General features: G+C 34.5%; 1 protein-coding gene across 4 annotated transcripts in view; it reads right to left on the reverse strand.

Moving 5' to 3' along the window:
• LOC136038230 (KICSTOR complex protein SZT2-like) overlaps nt 1–26,254 on the reverse strand; it is a 330,409-nt gene that overhangs the window by 283,820 nt on the left and 20,335 nt on the right. For all 4 annotated transcript variants that reach the window (XM_065721331.1, XM_065721332.1, XM_065721333.1 and 1 more), the window contains exons 5-9: nt 24,110–24,340; nt 17,478–17,634; nt 9,785–10,008; nt 8,145–8,233; nt 6,382–6,490 (exon numbers count right to left, since the gene is read on the reverse strand). In XM_065721331.1, coding sequence (XP_065577403.1) covers nt 6,382–6,490; nt 8,145–8,233; nt 9,785–10,008; nt 17,478–17,634; nt 24,110–24,340 — 810 coding nt within the window. The remainder of the gene's footprint in view (nt 1–6,381; nt 6,491–8,144; nt 8,234–9,784; nt 10,009–17,477; nt 17,635–24,109; nt 24,341–26,254) is intronic.

The following is a 26,254-nucleotide window of genomic DNA, read 5'->3' on the forward strand; positions in this document are numbered from 1 at the left end:
TTTTGCACTCCCAAGACGGCTTCTAAAAAAAAGAAAGATCGCTGATGAAGATGGATTTTTAAGGAAGCGTGGATATTTTTTTTTTTTTTTTTAAGTTAAAGAAAAACTTTGTGTTCAGTCTGTCGAAAGATTGAAGGAATATAACTTTAATTGACATTACGATGCTGAGCACAAAACTAAATTTGACTGCCTTGGAGTTTAATCTCAAAAAACAAAATCATTAACTCGAAATCGTCACTCAAAACTCAGTAGAAAATCTTTAAAGTTGTAACAGACAAAAACAAATCAGCTGTACGTGCCAGCTACTAAGTGGCGAAAATAATAACAAAGCATGGCCGCCCAATTACCGACAGCAAAGTTATCAAAGAGTATATCTTAGCTATTGCGGAAGAAGTAAGCCCGGACCACAAAAATATTTTTGAAAACACTAATCTCTCAACTAGAACTTGCACCCGCGGCACCGAAGGCTTGGGTTCTAACTTTTGTGAAAAATTTAAGGACAAAGCGTCGTCTTTCATGTACTTTTCTCTTGCGATGAGCGAAAGTACGGACGTGTGGGATACAGCACAATTCCTAATATTTGTACGAAGGATTGATAAAATCTGTCATTTATATGAGGAGTTATTTCAAAGATTTGGTCTTAATGGAACTACAAAGGGGGAGGATTTATTTCATCCCATGGAACAAGATCTGGTTTCACGCAACTTGAACTGGGATAAACAAATCGGTATCACCACGGACGGCCGAAAAAACATGAGCGGTCATTATAAAGGTATGGTTGGACAAGTCAACAGCAAACTCCTAGAGCTTGGACCATAGGTCCATATACTTTTCACTGTATTGTCCATCAAGAAGCATAGCGTTGCAAGAATTTATCGTGGAGAGAAATAATGGATACCGTTATATCTGCTATTAATTTTGGTGACATGAATATAGTGACATGATGTATATTCATGTCACCACTTCAACGATTCAACGACAGGATCAGTACTTCAACGATTTTTTATTCGAAGAAATTTGTAACTTCATGGAGAGGAAAGGAAAGGTAATACCTAAACTTTACAACATCGAGTGGGTTGTAGATCTTTGGTTTTTAACTGATATGATTACCGAACTGAATCTACTCAATACACGTTTACAAGCAAAAAAATAAATTATATGCCAAATGTATTCAGATGTTAAGGCATTTGAAATGAAACTAACATTATCTATCAAACATATCGACGAAAGAAAGCTCGATCGTTTTCCAAATTGCAAGAAAGCAGTAGAAGAAGCTGGTATAAATTTTGCTTGGCAAAATACTAAAATGGACAGTGCGTTAATACACCTTCAAACTGAGCTTGAAAACGGATTTGCTGATTTTAGAAAGACCTCACGTAAGATGGATATTTTCAAAAACCCTTTCGCAGTGGATGTCAGTAATGTACCAAGTGATTTTCAAACCAACACGACAGATTTTCAAAGCGATAAGATAGATTTTAAGGAAAAAGCAAACTTGGGGGATTTCTATGAAAGTTTGGCCTCTGAAAGCTGCTAGGATTTATGTTTGCTCAGCAAATAATATTTATGTTTGATAGTACAAATATTTGTGAGCAAACTTCTTGAATTCTGAATTATCCACAAAATAAACACTGTTCTCAGTTATCGGATATACATTTAGGCGCAATACTACGCGTCTCTACTACAAAAATGCAAAAAATACTACGCTAATATAAAAAAAAATGCACGTCAAATGCAACAACAAAAATTTCATTGATTGCATTAACTACAATAAATGTCGTAAAAATATACATTAAGTGTTTTATTATAAAACCTAAAATATTTGTATATAAATATTGTAGATATAGTCTAATGATTATAATATACCTGCAATATTACATTACAGCGTAATGACATGTGACCTAAGCGCGGCCCGCGTAATATCCCTACGTAAAAGTTTCACTCTTTTACAACAAAAGGTTGCTGACCCATGATTTAGGCTATAATGTATGTTATTCGCGGTAGAGATAATCTTCAAGAGCAATTAGATATACTAAAAAATTATTTAAAAAAGAATAATTTAGAGTTGAACGGTATGAAATCAGTAGTATTAGTATTCAGGAGCAAAGGGGATGTTACTTCCGAGGTTGATTTTAATTTTGGAGGAACGATATTAGAGGTTAAAAAAAGAATTTGTTCATTTGGGTGTTAAGTTTAGTGCATTCAGGGCGATGTCTAGACATGTGGGAGATTGTAATTTAAGGGGTAATAGGCTAACTAATATGCTTTTGGGAAGTAATTTAGGCCAGATAAGTGACATGAAGATCCAGAAAAGAGTGTTCCGGACAAAAGTAGCTTCTAGTCTATATTGGGGTTCTGATGCTTGGGGTTTTGCTAAAGCAGCTAAGTTAGAAGTAGTTCAGCTAAGATATTTTAAAAAAATGTTAGGCTTAAAGGATTTATTTAGTTAAGTGGTACTGAAAGGAGATTTGGGGGCTTTTCACTTTAAAGAGTATTAGATTGGTCAGAATGTTGAAATTTTGGGAGAAAATAATTAGGCTACCTATAGTTCAGCTTCCTTAGTCAGCTTGTTTGGAGAGCTTGAAGGACGGTAGACATGATTCGTGGCCAAATCAGCTCAAGAAAATACTGGACCTTTGTCCAGAGAGAGACGAGAGACGAGAGACGAGAGACGAGAGACGAGAGACGAGAGACGAGAGAGAGAGAGAGAGAGAGAGGGAGGGAGAGAGAGAGAGAGAGAGAGAGAGAGAGAGAGAGAGAGAGAGAGAGAGAGAGAGAGAGAGAGAGAGAGAGAGAGAGAGAGAGAGAGAGAGAGAGAGAGAGAGAGAGAGAGAGAGAGAGAGAAGTTTATTAATATTAAATAGAAGACAATACAAAATACAATTCAAAATCGAATTACAATACACATAATTCCCCTCGAAAGGCTCTATGGCCAGGGATACAAGGGGGATAAGAAAAAAAAGATTATTGTACAAGCAATAAATTCAATATAGACAATCACATATAGCAGTTCACAGGCAATATATTTATGGGGGATACAATATAAGCAATAACTAGAAGGAGAAAAAAACATAGAGAACATACCTGAGGCCTGGGAGCAAAGTTCAGAGAGGGCAACCACACACCACTAACAGAACACAGGGGCCATTAACTCCTCAGAGGAAAAAAAAAATTAATCTATTTGATTCTTTATTAAATGATCCTTAAGAATTCTTTTAAAAGTCCCAAACGAGGGGCATTTCTGCACTGAAGAGGGTAGTGAATTTCAGACCTGTTGAAAAGCAATGTGGGGATTGAAATCTGATCAAATAGTAGGGGTAGGCGGAATGTAGATATTATTTGAAGAACGAAGGCTATATGGATCTAAATCAGAAATAAACCTAGGAGTTTTCCGAAGAGATTTTGGAAGATTGCCGTGAAGTTGATCAAAGACAAAAGAAGCACAAGAAATAATGTAAATAGACCGTAGACTAAGAGCGGTGTTGGTGAAGAACGGTTGGTGTCCATAACCAGACGCCGTGCTATATTATACATGACGGAAAGTGACCGCAGCGTAGACGGAAAAGTAGACATCCATACAATGGGGCAATAAAAAACATATGACTGGACAAGACAGAAAAAAAAGAAGTTTCAGAATAGATCCAGGAAATGTGTATCTAAGTTTTCGAATGATACCCAAACTCCGTGAGACCTTAATTCTAATCATGGCTACATGGTTTCTGAATGAAAGGTTCTCATCAAGCAGGATACCAAGAAACCGGACTACCCGATTCTCTGGTCTACACAGGGAGCCTTGTGACACCTGAAGGTGTGTAAGCTGAGGGAAAGCTATACCAATTCGAGAAAAAATAAGAAAATGTGATTTACCAGCATTCAAGACCAAGTAATTGGCATTAAACCATGACATAACTCTCTCGAATAATGCCACAAGGTTAGACTTGATATCACATTCCGTCTTCCCAAGGGTCCCAAGTGTGGTATCATCAGCAAAAGCAACAAGAATATCTTCACTAGAAGAAGTATTGGAACACGACTGAGCATCAGGCTGACACAGCTTGCAACATGCCATAGTACTGGTGTTTTTTACAGCCAAAATCAGATCATTAACATAAAATCAAAAATAAAATGGGACCAAGAACAGATCCCTGCGGGACGCCATAATATACTTCAGAAGGGCTCCGGAAAATCGGATCAATTGAAATAAGCCTACCAGAAAGATATGAATCAAACCAAGAATAAGCGTTTGCTCTTATACCAATATGCGATAGTTTCCAAAGAAGAATCCGATGAGTCAAGGAATCAAAAGCTTTACGAACATCCAAAAATAAAGCTGCCGGGATATGACCAGAATCTATTGCCGAATGAATGAAATTCGATAAAGCTGCGCAAGCATGCTCCGTAGAGTGACTCGCTCGGAATCCAAACTAGAAATCATGCAGAAAATCCTTTGCATCCAGAAAACTAAGAAGCCTGGATAGCATAGCCTTCTCAAAAATTTTGCTGAAAACAGATAGGACAGAAATTGGCCTATAATTAGCAGGATCACTCCGAGAACCACCTTTATAGAGTACTATAGCCTTAGCTCACTTGAGAGATTCAGGAAAAATACCTTTCTCGAAAGACAGATTGACGAGCTTAGTCAGTGGTGACAGAATAGCAGGCAGAATGGCATGGATAACCCTTGTAGGAATTTTGTCTGGTCCTGAAGAGGATGATCCTTTAAGAGCATTCACGATACGAGCTACCTCAAATTCAGAAATAGAATTCAAGACCATCGACTTCAAACATGAAGGTCCAAGAAAGGCTCTGTCCCGCGTTTGTAGACTGTATTCTGTCTTGCTATGACCCACAGGCTTTTTGAAATAAATCTTATCTTACAACATTATTGTTAAGGAGTCACGCAGTAGAAATCATGCAGTAGAAAATGAGAAACAACAACAAGTGAGTTGAACAATTATAATGGCAGATGACAGACTGAGAAAATTAAAGAGAAAAATACTACCAACGATTACCACAACAAACATATACTTGAATGAGGACAACCTTACAAGATTGTCATGCGAATAGAATACGCAAGGGCGGGCTAGTTCCTGTTTTATAAGTGTAAATATAAAGAATAATAATGATACTACTACTACCACTACTAATAACTCACTGCAGGAAAAGCCGCCTGAGAATTTTAAATGAAAGTAAGGAGTAACATTAAAACTTAAAACGAACAGAAATTACTCCGTATATGAAAGAGGCTTTTCCTCCTCAACACCCCGCTCTTTACGCTAAAGTTTCTTACTGTTTTAGAAATAGAGTTGAGAGAAAGAGTCAAACTTTAGCGTAAAGTTGAGGAGGAAAAGCCCCTTTCATATACGGAGTAATTTCTGTTCGTTTTAAGTTTTAATGTTGCTCCTTACTTTCATTTTAAAAAACTTGTTTTTTTATTTAATTTCATTTATTTAATTTCACACACTCTCAGGAAGTTCACATTTCCTTTAAATATTTATTTATGACACCCTTCCATCCCGGATGACAAAAGGGGCCTATGAGAGAAACACCAAAAGAAATGCCTATTTGGGTTTGGGTTATTCATATATAGATTATCTAAATAAAATATGTTTAGCTAGCAGGGTTAAAAATTGAACTACAGCATAGGCGTTTTGGCCCCGTCTGAAATTGAGATGTTACTTCGAAATTTATTCAACATTAGGCTCCCCAGATTCAATGTTTGTATTGTGCAATTAAATAATTGTTAATCAATGATTAGTAACTAGCTAACTATTAAATAATAAATATTATAAAGCAAAGGACAGTGTTTCTTAAAAAAGGAAAAATGAATCCGAGTAAAAGCGTAAAAAATTCGCCCCTGTTAACTACTTTCCAAGAATGAAATGTTAACGTATTTCCAATGATTAGGATCACTTTCAAAAGGAGCCGTGGTGTTCCATTTTCTTTTAAAGAGCATTGTGGGACAAATCTTAAAAATCTTGGAATTACCAAAAAGTGTTTACCAATTGTTCTAGTAAAGAGAACAATTCAGCTATGTGAAACTTGAGAGAATCAGCCCAGTTACGTAAACAATTAAGTAAAACAGGACTAAAATAAAAAAATGACCAAAATAAGACCATTTGGGCTAATGATTTTTACCACTAAGTTAGTGCAATCTAGGAGAACCTAGGACCAAGCTCCATCGACTCCCGAGGTCAACCATCGACTCCCTAGGTCAGCCCTTATTTTCATACTCGAGTTTCTTTCAAAATCAGGGAACCGTGATTAAAACCTGGCTGTCAAAAAGCCTTCTCCCTCAAAGAGTGGTGATACGGCTTAATGGTGTGTAGGCCTCGGGCAGCTTTTTGCAGCAGTTATTTTTTTTTTTTTTTGGAGGCTTACCTTTAAGAAAAATCCTTCTTTAAGTCTGCACGCAAGGAGGTGGCATACGTCAAGCTCCAATCTATATTCCGAGTCTTTCCATCGCTCAATAGCAAATATTGACGATTTTCTGTAAACAGATAAAAATGTAAATGAGTAAATAAACAAAAAGATAAAGAAAAAAAGGTTGCGCCAGTAAAAAACTGAATATATACACATATACATGCATATATATATATATATATATATATATATATATATATATATATATATATATATATATATGTATATATATATATATATATATATATATACATATATATATATATATATATATATATATATATATATATATATATATATATACATATATATATATATATATATATATATATATATATATATATATATATATATATATATATATAAATATATATATATATATATATATATCGAATGAACTGTTTTCAAAATTTCATCGACAACAAATGGCCATGTCAAAATTTCTATCATTTGCATTTCGGAAAAATATGAGGTCTTTTGGGGGGGGGGTATCCACCCTCTGATCATTTTGAATATTAGAAAGGACAACAGAACTTCTAATTACCAATTCAATGAGCCCCCTCCGAAGTTTATGTGATCAACCATTCTCTATATAACCTTATATACCCCAGGGCATAACTTACTACCCTTGCCTTGAGGGTTGTAGGGGGGTTGTCATCCTCAGAGACATAGTTTCCAGAGCTTTTAACTACAATGAACAAAATAGCTGTCTCAAAATTTTGACTCGAGGAGGGGGGTTGGTTACCCTCCAATCTCTTTTGCCTATTAAAAAGAGCACAAGAGCTTTCAATTTCCAATAGAATGAGCTCTTTTGGAAGTTCCTACGACAAAAAAAGGCCATCTAAAAACTTCTATCAGATGCATTTCGGGAAAATACGAGGTGTGGGGGGGGGTATCCACCCTCTGATTACTCTAAATCTTAAAAAGGACACTAGAACATCTGATTCTCAATCAAATGAGACCATTTCAAAGTTTATGATCATCCTTTATATATACAGGCTATACCTTAAATACCCCCAGGGCATGGCTTATAACCCTTGCCCTGAGGGCTGTTTGGGGTTCTCATTCTCAAAGACATAATTTCCGAATCTTTCAACTACGTTAAACAAAATGGCTATCTCAAAATTTTGATTGAATGTGTTTGGGGAAATGGTGGACGAGGGAGAGGGATTAGTTACCCTCCAATCACTTTCGACTATTAAAAATGACACTAGCCCTTTTAATTTCTAATCTAATGGGCCCTTTTCTAAGTTTCTACGGCAACTCCTTCGATACGAAGCGCCCAGGTCAAAAAATAAATAATACATTGTGCCCACATCGCTATTTTCTTAGGCAGCGCTATTCCGCTGCCTATGATTATTTGGTAGGCGTTGAAAACGTTACTTTTTGTTTTTGCTCGTTTTAAACTAAAATAAACTAGTAATGTGGTCGTATCGAAGAAGTGATTGTAAAATACTGCGAGGGGGTCATTCGAGCAGAAATTTAAAAAGCTGTTCTTTTTAAGCATCAATAGAGATTAAAAGAATATCCTTAAACATATTCCTATCGAAGAACAGCATTGTAGCAAAGATAGCAAAAGGCATTTCAATACACTTTTTAAGCATCCTTTTATAGGGATATATAGGGCTCCCTCATACACAAAATATTTGCTCCCGTTTTAAGTTCTGCACGCAAGAGAAAATAACTGCGGAAGATAACGGCAGTGCCGATTAGTTACTTACATAAGAAGTTCATTGCTTGCATTCATTTGAAAACTTCTACGCAGAAATGATAGATGACACTCATTGGGAGTGAGGGTGAAATCGTTCACCTGAAATACAACTCAATAGCGTTATAAATCAATTAACAAACAGTAGCCCAAACAACAAATGATGAAAAACAATTCAATTAACAAACTAACATTAAATTAAGACATTCTTTTTGAATAAAAGGAAAACAATTTGAAATTAAAAACAATTTCCAATTGAATGTTAATATTTGGCAGATCTCTTGAAGCATAGGGTAAACGTCAGAGTTTTTAGCAAGAGTATCTGGATCTTCCAAAACAACATTTTTTTCAGAAATAATATCAAGGTTTTTATCCATTTCGACATGGAATTCACAAAAACGTTTTCCTTCTGCCTATCTCTGTAACTTTTCTCAGGTATATTTGTAAGGTAACTGTGGATGGCGTATTACTTTTAAATTAGCATTTTTAATTAGTAAATAGCATTAAAAGATGACCATTTTTATAGATAGTTTTGTACATATACTTATTTTTATCGCGTCTTAGGAATCGAGTTAGAGTTATCGGGAAAAATTTTTCTTCATCGTTTTTCTTCTTTTTTTTTCTTTTTTTAAGAGGATTAGGGGTTACTGGAGCTTCAAAATTTCGGGGAAAAGGGCACACTATAGCATCTTAAATAAACAGTTTTCCAATTTAGAAAGGTTTTCTAACGTAACTTTGGGTTTGCAATTTCTACTTGAGACGGTAGGATTGAAAATTTGTTTTGGGCTAAATAGAAACATATTTCAAGTGTTATTGCTAATTTTATCTTAGGTTACAAATTTGAAGAGGGATGAAATCTAAAATCTGAACACCGTTTGAAATTTTCGTTTGTGGGCAATTTGGCACAATTCTTCTAAAACAATGAATTATTGTCTCTGATCTTTGCCATTTGATTCATGAATAAATAGGGGGCATTCCGAGGATTTTGAACGTGGTGAAAATAATACCTCGACGAATGATGTGGTAGATACGGTAATAAAACACATCTGCTAACCAAAACACGCGAAACAAAAATTTACGAAACAAAAATTTGCGAAGCAAAAATCTGCAAAACAAAAATTTGTGAAACAAAAATTTGCGAAACAAAAATTTGAGAAACAAAAATTCGAGAAAAAAAAAATTGTGAAACAAAACTTTGTGAAACAAAAACTTGCGAAACAAAAATTTGCGAAACAAAAATTTGGGAAACAAAAATTTGCGAAACAAAATTTGTGAAACAAGAATTTGCAAAACAAAAATTCACGAAACGAAAATTTGCGAAACAAAAATTAGCGAAAGAAAACTTCGCGAAACAAAAATTCGTGAAATTTTTTTGGCGAAACAAAAATTCGTGAAATTTTTTGGCGAAACAAAAATTCGTGAAATTTTTTTGGCGAAACAAAAATTGCAAAACAAAATTTGCGAAATAAAAATTTGCGGAACAAAAAACGTCTACAACTTAAAAGGCTCCAAAAAATGGTTTCTCCGAAATTGGCTCACAGATAAACAAGGGACAGTTTGTGCATTTTTGAAGATGAAGAAGGGATTTAAATGGAAGAATTTATGAATTTTGAAACTAAGAAAATGGAATTACGGCTCAAGAGGGCACGATACCTCAACAACAGGGGCAGTTGGTAGATACATTCCCCCTGTTGTAGCAGCAACAAAACACATTAGCTTCTTGTAAGGTATTTCTCCAAAAGCTAGATTGGGTCGTACTTCAGATCCTAAACCAATAAAGGAGCATGCAACCCAGGACAAGCGCAACTGACTTAAGAAAGAATCCATCACGTCTGATTTCGAAAAGCCAAAAACGTCGTCGGATATTACAATAACAGCTAAAATATAGAAAAAATATAAAATATAAATATATATAAATATAGTCAATTAAAGAAGATTCAAGTGTTAAATATATTCAAATTCATCAATTGAAGAGAGACTGACAGGAACTGGGATATCTGAACAGAAACGTCAATTCATAATAGTGTCTGGGGGAGGTTCTATAAAATCGGAATATTCTATAAGAAATCTGATTGGCTCAGACAAGCTTTAGCTAGAATTTGTTTGAGATTTTATTAAGGATAATATTATTGATAATGGCCCATTGGCAATCTCACTGTCAATGGGCCTTTACTATAATATATGTTCTCACACTATAAAATTTTGTTTATGCAGGAAGGATGGCCATAGAAAACTGAGACTGGGATAAATCAATAACTAGAATCTAAAACCTTTAGAACACTACGAATCTTACCATAAAAGAAATTTACTTTGTAATTATTGAACCGATATTTTTTAACAAAACATGTAAAAAAGGAAACATACTTAATTTTATCTCCAACCAATAGGCTGATAGTCATAAGTTAGTCTACCTTAAAACCATGAATTTCACTTTTAACGTGTCTTGAACATACATAGCTAAGTATTAAGCTAAAAAGAGGCGTTACGAGAGAAGGGGTTCAACCTCAACTAATAACCAAGACGATAACGCATGTTAATTGACTAATATACACTGAGTATGAATGAGGAACTAAATCAATGGTCATCAAAGGTCAATAGTTAATAGGGTTTTCAGAATTTTTTCCCAGAAATATCGTGACTCAGACTAGTATTGGGCAATATTGAATATCCATATTGACATATCAATATATCGCACCAAATATCGATCTTTTCTGCTGGATGTCCACCAGCAGAAAAGATTCAGCAGAGAAAATTGCTTCGCAATTGGTCGAGAAGACGAATAATATATTCAATCCATTGACTAATCTATGTTAATACTCAGCATGTGCAGCTGCACAGCATCATGCACCACCACCAGGCATGTGCACTGGTTTGTCATATTTATTTATGTAATTGTTGCAAATAAAAAATTATCTATCTATCTATCTATCCATGCACAGCTGTATCCCGAAGTTGGCATTCCCTGTTCACAAACAATGTTTGGTGAGGACTCTCAAATGTTGCTGAGAGCCTACGCAAGGGTTGGCTAGATAAAATAACTTATAGGCTTTTAGGGCTTGTTCAGATCACACTCGTCATGGTTACCACATACTTCAATTCGAGTTTCGAAAAATTATATATTACCCCTGACGATCTTCTCCAAGGTGAGATTAAAATAGCAAGAGACATGGATTTGGCCTTTCTGGAATCTGTATCAACAGATGCAAGTGCCATGATAGGCCCTGCAATTCAGCCGCTTCAGAATCAAGCCAGTTTGTGGGGATTATATGACGAGGTTTCGGTAGTAAATGCAAAGCAAGCTTCGTCAACAGCTGAATTTGTCACGACTTTCCAGATTTTCAGTAGAAGGTCTTTAGTTCCAAGAAAAACTGATCCACTCAATTCATGGGAGTCTTGTAATATGGGTCTCAGACACACCTATATAAATTTTCCTTAAAAATGAATGTCCATGTCTGCCACCAATACCCTTTCTGAGAGTGGATTCCAAGCCTGATCAATTAATCATATAGTCGTGGCAGCAAACTGTAAGTAAGGAGTAGCTCGGCCAATTAACAACCGAAAGTAAAGCAGGGTATTTTGATAAAAATAGGTACATCAAGTGAATCGGCTTTTACGCCGCGTCCAGATATATAATATTCATCAATTGTCATGTACCCATCACAAGCCATGGAAGTCTGAGAAAATTTGTATAACTTTTGAGGAAGGATTATAGCGCCCTTAAAAATTCAAAGAATCTTAATAAAAATCGTAATATCAGATTCGTTATATCACAGAGTCTTACTATAAGGGTTTCTAGCTTCCATCTGAACAAATGTGAAATTTCGTAATTTTTGTCAGAAGAAAGATCACATAAGCCTTTTTTTTCTTTTTTTTTGCCTTAGTATTTGTTTTTGAGAAGTAAACAGACATTTTTTTATAGGATGGATTTTCTGCAGTAGAGATTTTACAAGAGGAGATTTATCCATGGGGATGGAAGTTTCCAAGATGAACTTTCGAAGGAGAAACAATACACCGGGAAATTTAACAGAATTCTTATACTAAATTCTTTGTATTTGACTTACTTTGTCTTTGCTAATTTCATTTTACATATGGAGATATAAAGGGGAAATTACCCAGGGAAAATTTTCAAAGGAGTTGAAATTGTCTGGGGGATTTTTGCGGAGAGGGGGATTTTTTTACGAGAAAAGTTCTCTTCGGGGAATTTTACGTGGAGAAACTTTCCATGGAGACACTGAGTGGGAAGAATTTCCAGGAGCCATTTTCCACGGAGGGAGGACTTCCGGCATGATTTGAAAAACAATGAAATAAAAAAAAACGATTTTTTTAAACTAAAAGTAAGGAGCAACATCCAAAGTTAAAACGAACCGAAATAGTCGCGTGTACGAGGAGTAGGCCCCTCTCCTGTATACCTCGTTTTTTACTCTAATTATAACTTTTTCACCCAATTATTTAAGAAAAACTGAAAAAAAGATCCGTTTAATTAGAGTAAGGAGATTTTTGTAATAGAAAAATAAATGTTGGTGGAACGAGCGAAGTATTGAGGAGAGACTATCCCCAACGTGCACGGAACAATTTTTGTTCTTTTGAGTTTTAATGTTGCTCAGTACTTTCAGTGGAAAGAAAAAATCCAATTAATTTCAATTATTTATTAATTTTGATTGAATAAAAAATTCAATTAAAATTAATGAAAAAATTCAATTTTAGGTCCCTAAACTGAGCAGCATAATGTTGATCGCAGTATAATTTTTGTAATTTTTTTGGTTGAAATAAATGCATACCTACCTACCTAACTAAACTCTCAGGGGAAACTATCAACATGCGGCTTATTTTGAATAGCCAAAAATAGCCAGTATCTTATTTTTCTTTATCCTTAGTCCGAGTAATTCCAAATCGGGGTTTTTGTAGTAGTCATTTATATAATGGAAGTTTTTTTTGTATTCTATTCAAAATTTGGAGAGCATTGTGCAAAATACTCTTTATTTACAATTTTTGTTATTGAATTTTGGCAAAACCTAAAGTTAATCTGAGCAAAACGAACTGATTAGAAATATTGAAATCATATACTGATTATTGAATATCGAAAGTAAAATGTCGATATATCGATATACCGTTGATTAAAATTATCGCCCAGCACTAATTCAGACTTATCGTATTTACAAGACATTTTTTTTTGTAATGGTTCTTCGATTAAATTCATAAATGAAATAATAGAAAATAGACATATTACACATAATAATACAATAACTGCAGTTTCACAGTCTTCGGAATTGAATTTGACAAAAACTTATATTTCTTAACCTTATTTAATATAGAAAAGTTACTAATAATATCTGATAATCCAAAAGAAACTGGAAAAAAATTAATTGGTAGTTTCAGCAGTACAATAGTCGTTAAATTGCCTAAGACTGGACCTCAGAGTCCTGGGGAGGGGGCGCGAAATGTGCTTTTCAAAATATAGGGGGAACATTTTTTTTCGATTTTGTTTTTTCAATGAAAACACGAAAAAGAGAATTTTCTGCTTTGTGCAGGAGAAACCTGGCACTTCAGCTAGGAACAGGAGAATTCTTGCTTTTGAACCAACCAATCGATACGCGACAAGACGGGTCAGTCTGTTGTGACAGATGTTATAAGAGTTCGCCAATGAAGATACTTTGGCCACGTACTACGTATGGACAATCCCCGGCTACTGAATGCAGAGCTTCAGTGGCAACCATCGGATTCGCACTACAAAGCCAGACCCAGAAACGCCATAGTCCGAACGTACCAGACAGATCTGCAAAACCTGAACACCTCAATCCAGCCTCAGTGGGAGGGTATATTGGCAGTAGCAAAGATTGGTGGCTCCTTCTTGATGCCCTGGGTGTCTCTGAAGGAACAAACGAGTCTAAGGCAATTGCCCCCTCCCTCCAATTGACATTTCTGTCTTTGATATTATTAAAACTAAGTCTGATTTTCAAATATTTTGGATTTTAGTGTCAAAGTATATGACAAAGTTTTAGCTTAATCGATTAATTTGTATAATCTCTAAAAATAGAGATTAATGCTAACATATCAGTTTAAATAATTAAGGCTATCGAAAACTAAATAATTTCTTAGACCAAAATTACACTCGATCCACATATCGAGTCAAATGCACATATATCCATACTCATACGTATAATCAATATAATCAAATACTGACAGGTTCTGGACAAGTGTTAACCATACTAATAGTAAATTAAAATAAATAATATATCTTTTTTTAACTCTCTCTGTTGTTGTTTCTGAGTTTCACCAACTTGCCATTAGAACAGCTCATTTATAAGGTTTGTTCGAAAAAATATCACAAAAATTACCTTTCGCAAAAACTGAATGTTGAATTTGTATACATAAAAATTGTCCCTTATTGAAGATATTGCAATCTACACGTATTCGAGAAAAGGGTTTTAACTAAAATGCACTTAAAACTACAAAAGGGGAAAATTTTAAATGCATATTCATTCATCACTAGTTTTGATTTGAGCACATCAATCATTTAGCGGACAAAAAGCCCAAAATATGTTAGTGTGTATCTATCTGCCTGACCCTTGCTTAGGTGGTTTAAGCTCTTAAGTGCAAGTTAAAATGAACTCTGTCAAAGCGGCTATTAAAAAACTTTTTTTAATATCCCTGAACACAAAAAGGCAATTTTTTTGTTCAAATTTATAGATAATTTCCTAGTAATTGTATAAAGGTAAGATTCACGTCTAACGATTTGACTCTAAAACCATAAAAATTTAATTAAAACTTGCCAGATTTAACCTAACCTGAGATACTCAATAATAAAGATACCCCATGCGAATGAGAATTTACGATACTGTGCAAATTTCGCCACAGACAAAAATTTCAAACTTCACAATCTAATTCAAAATGAATTTAGTATAAAACAAGTGGAACAATAACAAATAATTAAAAAAAAAAACAGAAATGCTGAGCTTAAACCCCTTGAAGGGTTGAGGAGGTATGTATTTTTAACAATAAAAATAAACTGCTTGATGTATGAATACTCTGTCGCTGTTCCACGATCAAATAATTCCTCTTTGTTGCTTGTAGGTTTATTCATTATCCTTAAACAAGTATTTAGCATTATATGTATTGTTTTTTTTTTTTTTTTTTACACTTCGCTTTCCCAGACGCTTTGAGCAACAGATATGCGATTATTCCTTTGTGTGGTTCAAGAAATAGGTTTTGTACACCTGCTGAACATTCGTTTTAAAATATAAACCGATGGTCTTGATAGAAGTACACCCTCAGAGAGATTAAACTACACATTTTTTTCTTTCTTTTTTTTGTAGCGCGTATTTAAATAAAACATACCAGGGCAGATAAACTCGCAGAAATGTATTTAAGAAAGGCAAAAAAAAAATAATATATAATAAAAAAAAACTCAAAATTAGGTTAATCACGTGGGAGATATAAGAAATTACACTGGACTCAAATGGCGAAAGGCACCAGAATGCGTAAATATCTTGTGTTTAAAGATTATGGAGGTAAGGACGATGTTCATCAATTGTGTTTCCGCCACGCTGACGAAAAATAACAAAAAAAATGAAACTAAAATAAAAAAGGAAAAAATCTCATACCAAGACATCAATGGCTAAGAAAGCCAAGAGACAATATCAGTCAAATTTGTCCAAACAGCAAAACATAGCAAGTATGAAAAGCTACAGAAAGGTTTAGAAAAGTAAGAATTCTGAAATCATTTAAATTCCGAAATTTAATTTAATCCTATTAAAATTCATGAAAATACAAATCGAAAAAATTCATACATTTAAGGAAAATGACAAAATTTTAATTTGACTTCAACGAATCATTTCCCTTATTCAGCCTCCTACCTCTTTACCTCCAACTTCAACCATTTACTTCCCTTATAGTTCATGGTAACGAACTGTTTGTAAGGTAGCGCCTTAGTAGGGAGCAGCCCAGCTCAATAGTAACCAAACTGTTTAAATGGAATCTTGATACCAATAGATACATCAAAAGAATTAGTTTATTATGCTGATTCCAAATATATAAGTTTCATCAAGTTTCGCCTTTTTTTAGAAAAAAGGCAAAAGACCCCCTAGAAGTCATAGAATTTTAATGAAAATCACACCATCAAATTCAACGAACCAAAGAGCCCTTCTGAAGAGGTTTCAAGCTCCTATCTCCAAAAATATGGAATTATAAAATTTTTGCCAGAAGAAAAATCACGGATGTGTTTTTATTTCTTTTGTTTTTTTTTCAGGAGTGATAGTATCGACCCAGTGGGCCTAGAACGTTAAGAAAGGGCTCATTCTGACGGAAATGAAGAGTTCTATTCCCCTCTTTAAGTAACCGAAAAATTGGAGGGCAACTAGACCCCCTCCCACGTCACTTTTTTCCGCAAAATTGCCTGATCAAAATTTGAATTTGAAAGACCCAATGACTATATCTTAGGAGATAACATGACCACCCATAGCCCCTGGGGAAAGTTCTTTAAATTACAAAATTTGCCCATTGTTTACGTATAGTTTTTGTTATTGGGCAGTATGCATACATATTTATGGTGGGGAGGACAAGACTAGTTTTCTGCTGGGGGGGGTGCACGGAAAGAATTTTCCGTGGAGAGAAAAGTTTCCATGGGGTGAACTTTTCAGGGGAAATTTTACGCTGGGGGAATTTCAAAGAATTCCTAAACAAAATTTCTTTAAATGTTTTGCTTTCTCTTTACCGATTCAATTTTACGCATGGAAATGTATAGATTAATTGTCCGGGGTAAGTTTTCGCCAGAATTGTCATGAGGATATTTCTGTGGAGGGGGGGATTTTCTGTAGAATTATAGCCAGATATCCTGGCGCTAATAACGATAAAAAATAACAAAAAAAAAAAGCTTCTTCAACTGAAAGCAAGGCGCAACATTAAAACTTAAAACGAACAGAAATTATTACGTATATGAGGGGGGGGTGCCCCCTCTTTAACACCTCACTGTTTATGCTAAAGTTTAAATTTTGTCTCAACTTCTTTAAAAATCACTCTTGAAACACAAGGGTCGTTTAATTATAAAAATAAGTAACTTTTTCTAAAGTGCCGAAGAACTTTAGCGTGAAGAGCGAGGTGTTAAGAAGGGAGTAACCCCCCCCCCCATATACGTAATAAATTCTGTTCGTTTTAAGTTTTAATGTTGCTCCTTACTTGTAACTGAAAAACTTGGTTTTTTATTTAATTAATCTAAAAGGTAATTTCCCTTATAATAAAAATCAGATAAGGCGACAAAAGAGGAAATAAAAGATAAAAATATGGAAAAAAGGACAAAGATAAAAATGAGAAGACAAAGAAAAAAAAAGAAGAGAGCAAGAGAGCTCCATACCAGGACAGCAATAATTAGGGACCATTTGAAAGCCAAGAAGACAATATCTTAAAATATCCAGAAGACCTTGCTCGGGGTTACTCAGGCCACATACTGGTTCACTTGAAATGCTATCCTCACCATCAAATAAACTTCCTACCATACGGCCATACTGCGACTGAAAGAAATACACAATTTGGGTATTTTCTAAATTAAAGTTAATTTTAGTAAAATTTGGGCTTTTTTTCTAAAGTTGTATAGGAAAATATAAATGACGTGACAATCTTATATGGTATGACATGACAAAATTATCGAAGGGCTAGTTGCCCTTCGATCATTTTGGAAACTTAAAAAAGGAACTAGAACTTTCGGTTTTCAATTGAATGAGCTTCCTCCAAAGTTTATACAACCATCCCTTCCATAAAAACATTGCATATTAAAAATGGGTAACTTACATCAAACAGTTCGTGGTAACGAACTGTAGTAAGGAGCGACCCGGCTCAATAGTAACCGAAACTCTAAAAACCGGAATTTTTATAACAATAGCTACACCAAAAGAATCGCATTTTGATGCTGATTTTAAATACACAAGTTTCATCAAATTTATTCTTACCTATCAAAAGTTAAGAGCCTGAGAAAATTTGCCTTATTTTATCAAATAGGGGGAAACTCCCCTTAAGTCATTGCATCTTTAAGAAAATCACACCATTAGATTCAGCGTATCAGAGAACCCTACGGTAGAAGTTTCAAGCATCTATCTACAAAAATGTGGAATTTTGCCTTTTTTGCCACAAGACAGATAACGGATGCATGTTTATTTGTTTGGTTTTTTTTTTTCCCAGGGGTGATCGTATCGACCCATTGGTCCCAGAATGTCGTGTGAGGGCTCATTCTAACAGAAATAAAAAGTTCTAGTGCCCTTTTTAAGTGACCAAAAAATTGGAGGGCACCTGGGCCCCCTCTCACGCTCATTTTTTTCTCAAAGTCACCGGATTAAAATTCTGAGATAGCCATTTTATTCAGCATCGTCGAAAAACCTAATAGCTATGTCTTTGAAACGACTTACTCCTCCAAAGTCCCCGTGGGAGGGGCTGCAAGTTACAAACTTTGACCAGTGTTTACACATAGTAATGGTTATTGGGAAGTGTACAGACGCTTTCAGGGGATTTTTTGGTTGGGGGAAGGGGTTGAGGGGAGGGGGTTATGCGGGGGGATCTTTCCATGGATGAATTTTTCATGGGGGAAGAAAATTTCCATGAAGGGAGCGCAGGATTTTTTAGCATTTTTTTAAAGAACAATGAAAAAAAAAATGAAAAAGTTTTTTCAACTGAAAGTAAGGAGCAGCATTAAAACTTAAATCAAACAGAAATTATTACGCATATGAGGGGTTCACCTCCTCCTAATACCTCGCTCTTTACGCTAAAGTAACTTTATTAATTTCAACTATTTATTCTACGGCCTTTGTGATTCAGGGGTCATTCTTAAGGAATTGGGACAAAATTTAAGCTTTAGTGTAAAGGGCGAGGTATTGACGAGGTGGTGAGCCCCCTCATATACGTAATAAAAACATACAAATATAGAAGTTCGTTACGTAAGCTAATTCGTAAGTTACGTATATTTTTACTAATAAAAACGTTCATAAAAAATTAAAAGTTCTATTTGCTTTTTTAAATAACCAAAAAATTGGAAGATAACTATGCCTACTCTCCCGCTCTTTTTTCTCAAAATCGTCCGATCAAAACTATGAGAAAGCCATTTAGCTATAAAAATAAATTAATATGCAAATTTCGTTTTAATTATTCATGTGCGGATAGCCAAAATCAAAACATAACTTAATAACGTTATTTAACAAAATAACAAACAATAACTTAATAAACATTTAAAAATGTTCAGAAATTAAACTAAAAAAAAAAACAAGCGATATTAAAACTTAAAACGAACAGAAATTACTCCGTATATAAGATAGGCTGTCCTCTCATCAACGCCCCGCTCTTTGCGCTAAAGTTTTTTACTGTTTTAAAAACTAAAGTTGAGAGAAGGAGTCAAACTTTAGCGTAAAGAGCGGGGCATTGAGGAGGGGACAGCCCCTTTTATATACGGAGTAATTTCTATTCGTCTTAAGTTTTAATATCGCTCCTTACTTTCAGTTAAAAAAAACTTTTTAAAAACGTTTTTTTATTTATAACTTACAGGGCTTCACCCGGGGCATACTGCGGTTTTTGCAACCCTGAGGGCACAGTTATGTTCCCTTTAGACCATTTTGAACAAAATAGCTGTCTCAAAATTTTGGTCAGATCTATTTGGGGAAAACCGGGAGTAGATGGGGAGCTGGTTGCCCTCTGAGGTCACGTTCGACTCTTAAAAAGGGCACTAGAACTTCTGACTTCTGATCAAAAAGTCCCCTCCAAAGTTTAAACGACCAACCCTTCCACAAAAATCTTATGTTTTAGCAATGAGCAACTTGCATAACTTACAGCCCTTGCCCAGGGCTGGGGGTACAAACCTGGAAACATAGTTATTTGACTGTTGGTCTATTTTGAACAAAATGGCTATATCAAAATTTTGACCAGAAGAATTTGGGGTAAAAAGGCATGGGGGGGTCTATCTTTGGGTCACTTTTAAAGCTTTAAAAAGGGAACTAAGAATTGCAGCAGTTTCAAATCGAATGAGCCGCCTTCAAACTTTATATGATCACCCCTTCCAAGTGAAGTGCCTTTAGGAAAAAGGGAAAATAATAAATCATTGAAGCCTAAGCCTATTTTCTCTCGGAAATGATGGATCCAAGGAAGCTATGAAATTATTTAGGTCAGCTAACACGGAAGCTAAAGCAAAAGAATAGACATGTCTGGGGGGACTGCACACAGAAAGAAGCCAAAAAACAGCAACCTGTTATTTATGGATTAGTTAAAGTTTGACGTGGAACATTGTTTTTGTCAAAATTTTGAATAGATACAGGTTTGGTTCCATTAGGTCCATTTCAAGTCCATTAGGACTAGCCCCCAGCATAGGGGATATATGTAGAGCATAATTATAGGATGAATTTCATGCTAAGGGCAGTTTCCTACTCGTGCAAAACGGAGCTTGTCATAGGATGCGAAACCCCAGCTCAAGGGTATTTCATTGAAAACATCAGGGAGTATGGAAAAACGGTAGGGGAAGTGGAGAAAATTTTGCAGATAGCCAAAATCACGCATATCAAAATACGAATAATTATAATTATAATATGATATAAATATAATTATAATAATTATAATACGTACACGATGAATACGATACAATGGTTATAATATGATAATATGAAAGAGAATTGTTTACCTTTCAGCCCTTTGGAGGATCTTGAAGTCCTGCTACTTAGAGAACAAATGATATAAAATAAAAACATCTTATTCTATTCATATCAGAAAACAACGAGTTTCTAAGCTTTCTAGCTTTCTAAGCTTTCACTAACTTTCTAAGAAATGGAGGCTAATAATACGTTTATCGATTATTATTAGCATAGTCCCTTTTCGATCGTTATTGCGATTTTTTCCTCGATGTTGATTTCAGTACCGTATTATCGGGTTGTTATTTTACCGTGATATGTTATATGTTTAGTACGTTATACATATTATATGCAATATGTGTCCCGTTATAAATTTTTTTGATGCCGTCATATGTTGTTGCCTACTCACTATGCTAGCTCATGTTGTTATTTGTTGATGTTATTATTAAATAAGACTGAAGTTTCTAAAACAGAAGTAAAGAGTAACATTCAAACAAATTATACAAGCTCATGTTATTAATTGAAAATGCTATTATTAAAAAAGATTTTGCAATAGAAGTAGAGTTACGTCAAAACTTAATTTTGTCACTAATCCATTTTGCTTGAGCAACTGGAGTGCCACTACAATTTTTTTTTTTTTTTGATGGGGGTGAGGGTGGGTGGGGTTACAAAAGGGTTTTCTTTTTTTGGGGGGGGGGGGGGTAAAAACTTCAAAAACGCATAAAAAATGTGTTTATATTCCTTTTTGTTATGTTTTTACGAGTCGGACAAACATTACGGTGGGAGGTGGCCCGGTAGTAGAGATACGTTACTATTAACGGACTTATGGTTGATCTATACTATAGCTACGCTTGGTGATAGAATCAAAATCACTCACATCTACAAAACTGAAAATTTATCCAAAAATGTGGAGGACGAAAAACATTTTAGGAAGAATACGAAGTTTTAAACTTTTCAAAGTCAAAAATGATACTGAAAAACAGACGTGATCAATTGACAGTAAGTTATGAGGCAAAGGACCTAAGTTATGAGGCTAAGCATCTCAGTTTGAAAAAATAATTTATACAAGGCCTTCTGAACTAATACTGCCGACTGGTAACTGAATAAGTGCGTTCGTTTATAAGAGTTTCAATTTGCTCTTAACACCTATATTTGTAAACCTCGATTTATCCTGTGATTTTTTGTTGTTGTTGTTGTGTTGCTGGTTTTGTTATCAAATCAACAACAGACTGCTCAAAATCGAGTTTGTTTTAAAAAAACTGTGTTTTGAACCTCAGTGATATTACTGGTAGAAATCTGTTTTGTAATAAGCTTATAGCTTAAAGTTCAGGAAATTCGTCATTTAGGTTTGTACATTGATTGTCGTCTTTAGTGGGAGCACCACAGTGATCATGGGGCAACAAAAGTGGCTCGTGGCCACACCACACCACAGTGATCATGCTGCAACAAAGGTGGCTCGTGGCTTTGGAGCGATTTGACGTTTTAGAAAATTTTTTTTCCCTGAGAGTCTTATTGCTTTTATACCAGGCTTTGTTGTGTCCATATGTTTTGTATAACTGTGTGTTATGGGCAACAAATTTTTAAACTTGTTCAGGTTATTCAAAATAAAGCTTTGCTTCTTATTGGTGGGTATTTGAAGGTGTGCAGAAGTGTTGTTTGTGTTATATAAGTGTTATTGTTTTATAAGGTATTTGAAGGTGTGATGTCGAACACCTATATTATTTCTTGGCAAATAACTATCACAACTGTTTTAAATAATAGTTCATGGTTTAATTTTAAAGTACCTATTAAGATTTCAAGCTCACTTTATGCGTTATTTCTAAAAGTTTGATCTTTAAATAGAAGCAATTTTTTATATAACAGTTTTTGGACAAAAAATTGTTAAAAGTGTTCAGTGCCAGAGCGGAGCCAAAATCATAATGGATAAGGTTCCGATGTCAACGCTAAGCAACCAAAAAATAACACAACATCCACAGAATAGTCCAGTACTATTAACCAGGATAGTCATGGTCATGGTCTAGACCATGACTATTGACCCATCGCTTTGACCATGGCTATTGACCATGATGACCTAGAATATGGACCCTGACTTGACCAGGTCAAGTCCTAATTTTTCAGGGTTTCCCTGAATTTCCCCAAATTGTCGGTGATTTAGCATGCAACAATTAATTTATTTAGCATCAGCAATTTATACATCGTGTTAACTCCCGTCTACTTACGGATGTTAATTTCTGGGATGATGTCGAATAATCCATTTTTTTTTTTGTGGGAATCCCATACAAGAAAATATTTCTTTTAAACATAAAACTTGCTTATAGCAAAAAAATGGCTAAATGGCTAAACGTCATCAATTAAGGCCCTGAGGGAAGATACAACTAGATCTTACGAATTTGAGCACCTCAGAACATTTTGATCACATTCTATATAAACCCAAAGATATATAGCCAAAATTTTCGAAAAGTTTCGGCTAAATTTCACCGTCTTAAAATAGTTCGTCATTGTAATACCTCTTGTTGTTTGAATAATGGAGGGGCAGTGTGGTCTTCGTTATTATTTAGTACATTTAAGCGTTTTTCATGTAGGCTATGGGTATTTTTATATATTTTTTACAATAATTACTTTTTTATTTCAAATATAATTTTTTTTAAGTTAGACTTGCGAGACACTATTCCAAAGCACAAAATCTAATTAATTTCCCTGCCTAAAAACTAACTTAACGGACAATATTTGGCAAGGTCTTTCTAAATGTCCTTTATTGTGGCACAAATAAAGATAGCAAAAAGAGAAACAAAGAGAATAAGACAAAATAAAGAAGACATGAAAATGAGTGAAACACCAGTATAGAGAAGGAAACTATACAAAATATGGGGAAATAAAGGGTTTATCTGAATAGATTCAAAATTCAGGCTACATATAAAATATACACTTAACTGGTACTGAATAAAGAAGATCAAGCAAAGAAAAGGGTCATTCTGAAGTTTCAGCACTAAATTGAGTCAAGTTCAAAAGAAAAAGGAACTGAAAGAGACAATATCCCCTCCCCCCATAGAAGAAGAACTTATAAAAACTAGAAAAAAATAACGATAAATGTCAGGAAACAAATTGTTTATATACGAAAAACGGATACAAAACTCAAACATCAAACAAAATATATACAAAAAACTGAATCCAGAGGGCCAAATTGAGACAGATCTTATCCAGAAGACTTAGAATAAGTTTGTTGAAGTTCAGAAGAAAGGTAACCATCAAGTTGGTTATATCAAATTTTAAAAACAATTTTATAAGACAAAAATAAACCAAATGAGGAAACAAAATGTAAAAAACAAAAAGAGAATGAAAGTGAGAAAATCTTTTGATCTATGTGCTGAAGAAATCATAAAAACAAATATACCGTCATAATTTCTTTCTGTCGATAAGCTGCAGCAGTTAACCTGGCAGTTGAATCTTCTACCTCACACAGCTTGTTACCAATATAAGACAGAAAATTATCCAGGTCATCCTCGGACAGAAGCCAACCTTGTACAAGAGCCTGGCGATTACCTGCTCGAGCAAATGGTACGTGGACCAATACGGATACATAAATATCGGGGTATAGTATCAGATTACTACCAGGTACAATGAACTGAAAGAAGGAAACCTAAGAATTTCAACTATATCTAAGCCAAGCGATTTTTTGAAGCCAAAGAAAGTTATTTTTATATGACAAGGAACACAATTCACAATTCACAATTCAGGGGCAAGAATTCACAAAGATTTAAAGGGGGTAAAGGTTTTTTTTATGAAGATACAAAAAAAAAGGTTTTTGTCAAGATCCATGGGTCATCCTTTTTTATTATTATTCAATTTTCTCAAATAAATACCCCAAAAAACCTATTTTTCCAAACCTAGGAGGCCCCTCCAACTTGTACCCCCTGACAATAAAAAAGAGAGAGAAACAAAATATTAAACAGAAATAAATCACAGCCGAACAACAAACAAACTAATTATAAAATATTTCTTTTTGTAGTTGTTTTTCTTGAAAATTTTTCCTAAGGTTTTTTATTTCCTTGATTTTTTTTTACCTCCTTGTTTTTAAGTTTTACTAGTAGCTGCGAAAGATTTTTAGGTGTAATATAAAAATATTGAGAATATATTTGTATTTTTCACTATCATCATTAAAAGTTTTACCAGTTTATATACGTGTTTTTAAATTTGCTCTTGAATACAAAGCCGTGTCTACGAAATTTTTTTATTGTTCGATATATGCGTATGATAGCGTTACTAAGGTGTTAAAAATAAAATGCGAGATGGTAGGAAGTTGAAAACACTGTAAAGCAAAATAAAACAATTTTATTGATTACGCATGCTTAAAGAAAACGGGAAACAGGGTGGATTATTTGAAATTAACATGCATGGAGGTGTTGCAACCAAATGGCCCAATGCCAAAGAAAAGTATAAAATAGGTTGAGATGGGAGAAGAGCAATCACTAGCCTGTAGGCCTCATAAGTGGTAGTAGTACAAATTCGGACTGAAAAGGTACATGGTTTGAAATACTATCATAAACTAAAAACTGCTGGTTCAGACGTTAAGCACTTGCTTTCGAATACAAGCGTTATAATTATATTATGCTTATATATTATATAATGGTTATAATTTAGAAAAAGGCTGGCCGTAGGTTATCTTGCCCAAGATGTAATTCAGGAGTCGATGACATGGCTCACATTCTTCTCGTTTGAGGGGATGTTCTTGAGGGTATGGTGCCCCTTAAATTCTTGAGGAACTTGCAGAAGACTCTAACACGACAATCAATCGAGTTTGTAAATTTTTAATGAAGAGTTAAAAGGTTCATATATTTTTTTGGGGGGGGGGGTGAAAGCGGAAGAAATGTTATTTATTTTCTGTTGATGATTTTGAACATTGTCTTGCAGGATTTTTTTAGCTTACAATAAATTATTAGTATTAATACTATCATAGTGATGGACAGAAATTAATACTATTGTTGAGCCTTTAAAGAACAAGCATTTGTAACGAGTCTAATGACAGAAATTGTTCAAAGAGGAAAAATGTGTAGGGAATATTCTTTTGTCTTTTAATCACTTTAACAATTTAAATTTCCTTCTGAGATAATTGCAGTTCACTCGGGTTTCCTTGACTTCGCAGAAAACATGCGAAAACTGGTGAATTATAATGACAAATATAGAAAATCATAATGGAGTAGCAAATGTGATAACACCTCGAAGGGGTGAGCCAAAAGGCAATCCCCCTTTTTACGTAACTGTAAGTTATTGTTATATACAGGAAAGGCAGGATATGCAACTAAAAATGTGAGTTACGAGATTATCCCTACTGTTTTTGAGATGTGATAAAACATGTCAGAATGTGACCCACTTTAAGTTTCGTTTATTTTTGGTTCTGAGATAGCAGTTGTTCAGGTTTCTTAGATTTTTATTCATGCTTCTTGTAATTTGGTTTCCACTGAAAATGCATAGGAGGATGCAATTGACTATTACAAAGACTATAGCCCAAACTTGGTCAACTAAGAAAAATGAAATAGTA

Source organism: Artemia franciscana, chromosome 17 (assembly GCF_032884065.1).
Source record: "Artemia franciscana chromosome 17, ASM3288406v1, whole genome shotgun sequence".
Lineage (NCBI taxonomy): Eukaryota > Metazoa > Arthropoda > Branchiopoda > Anostraca > Artemiidae > Artemia > Artemia franciscana.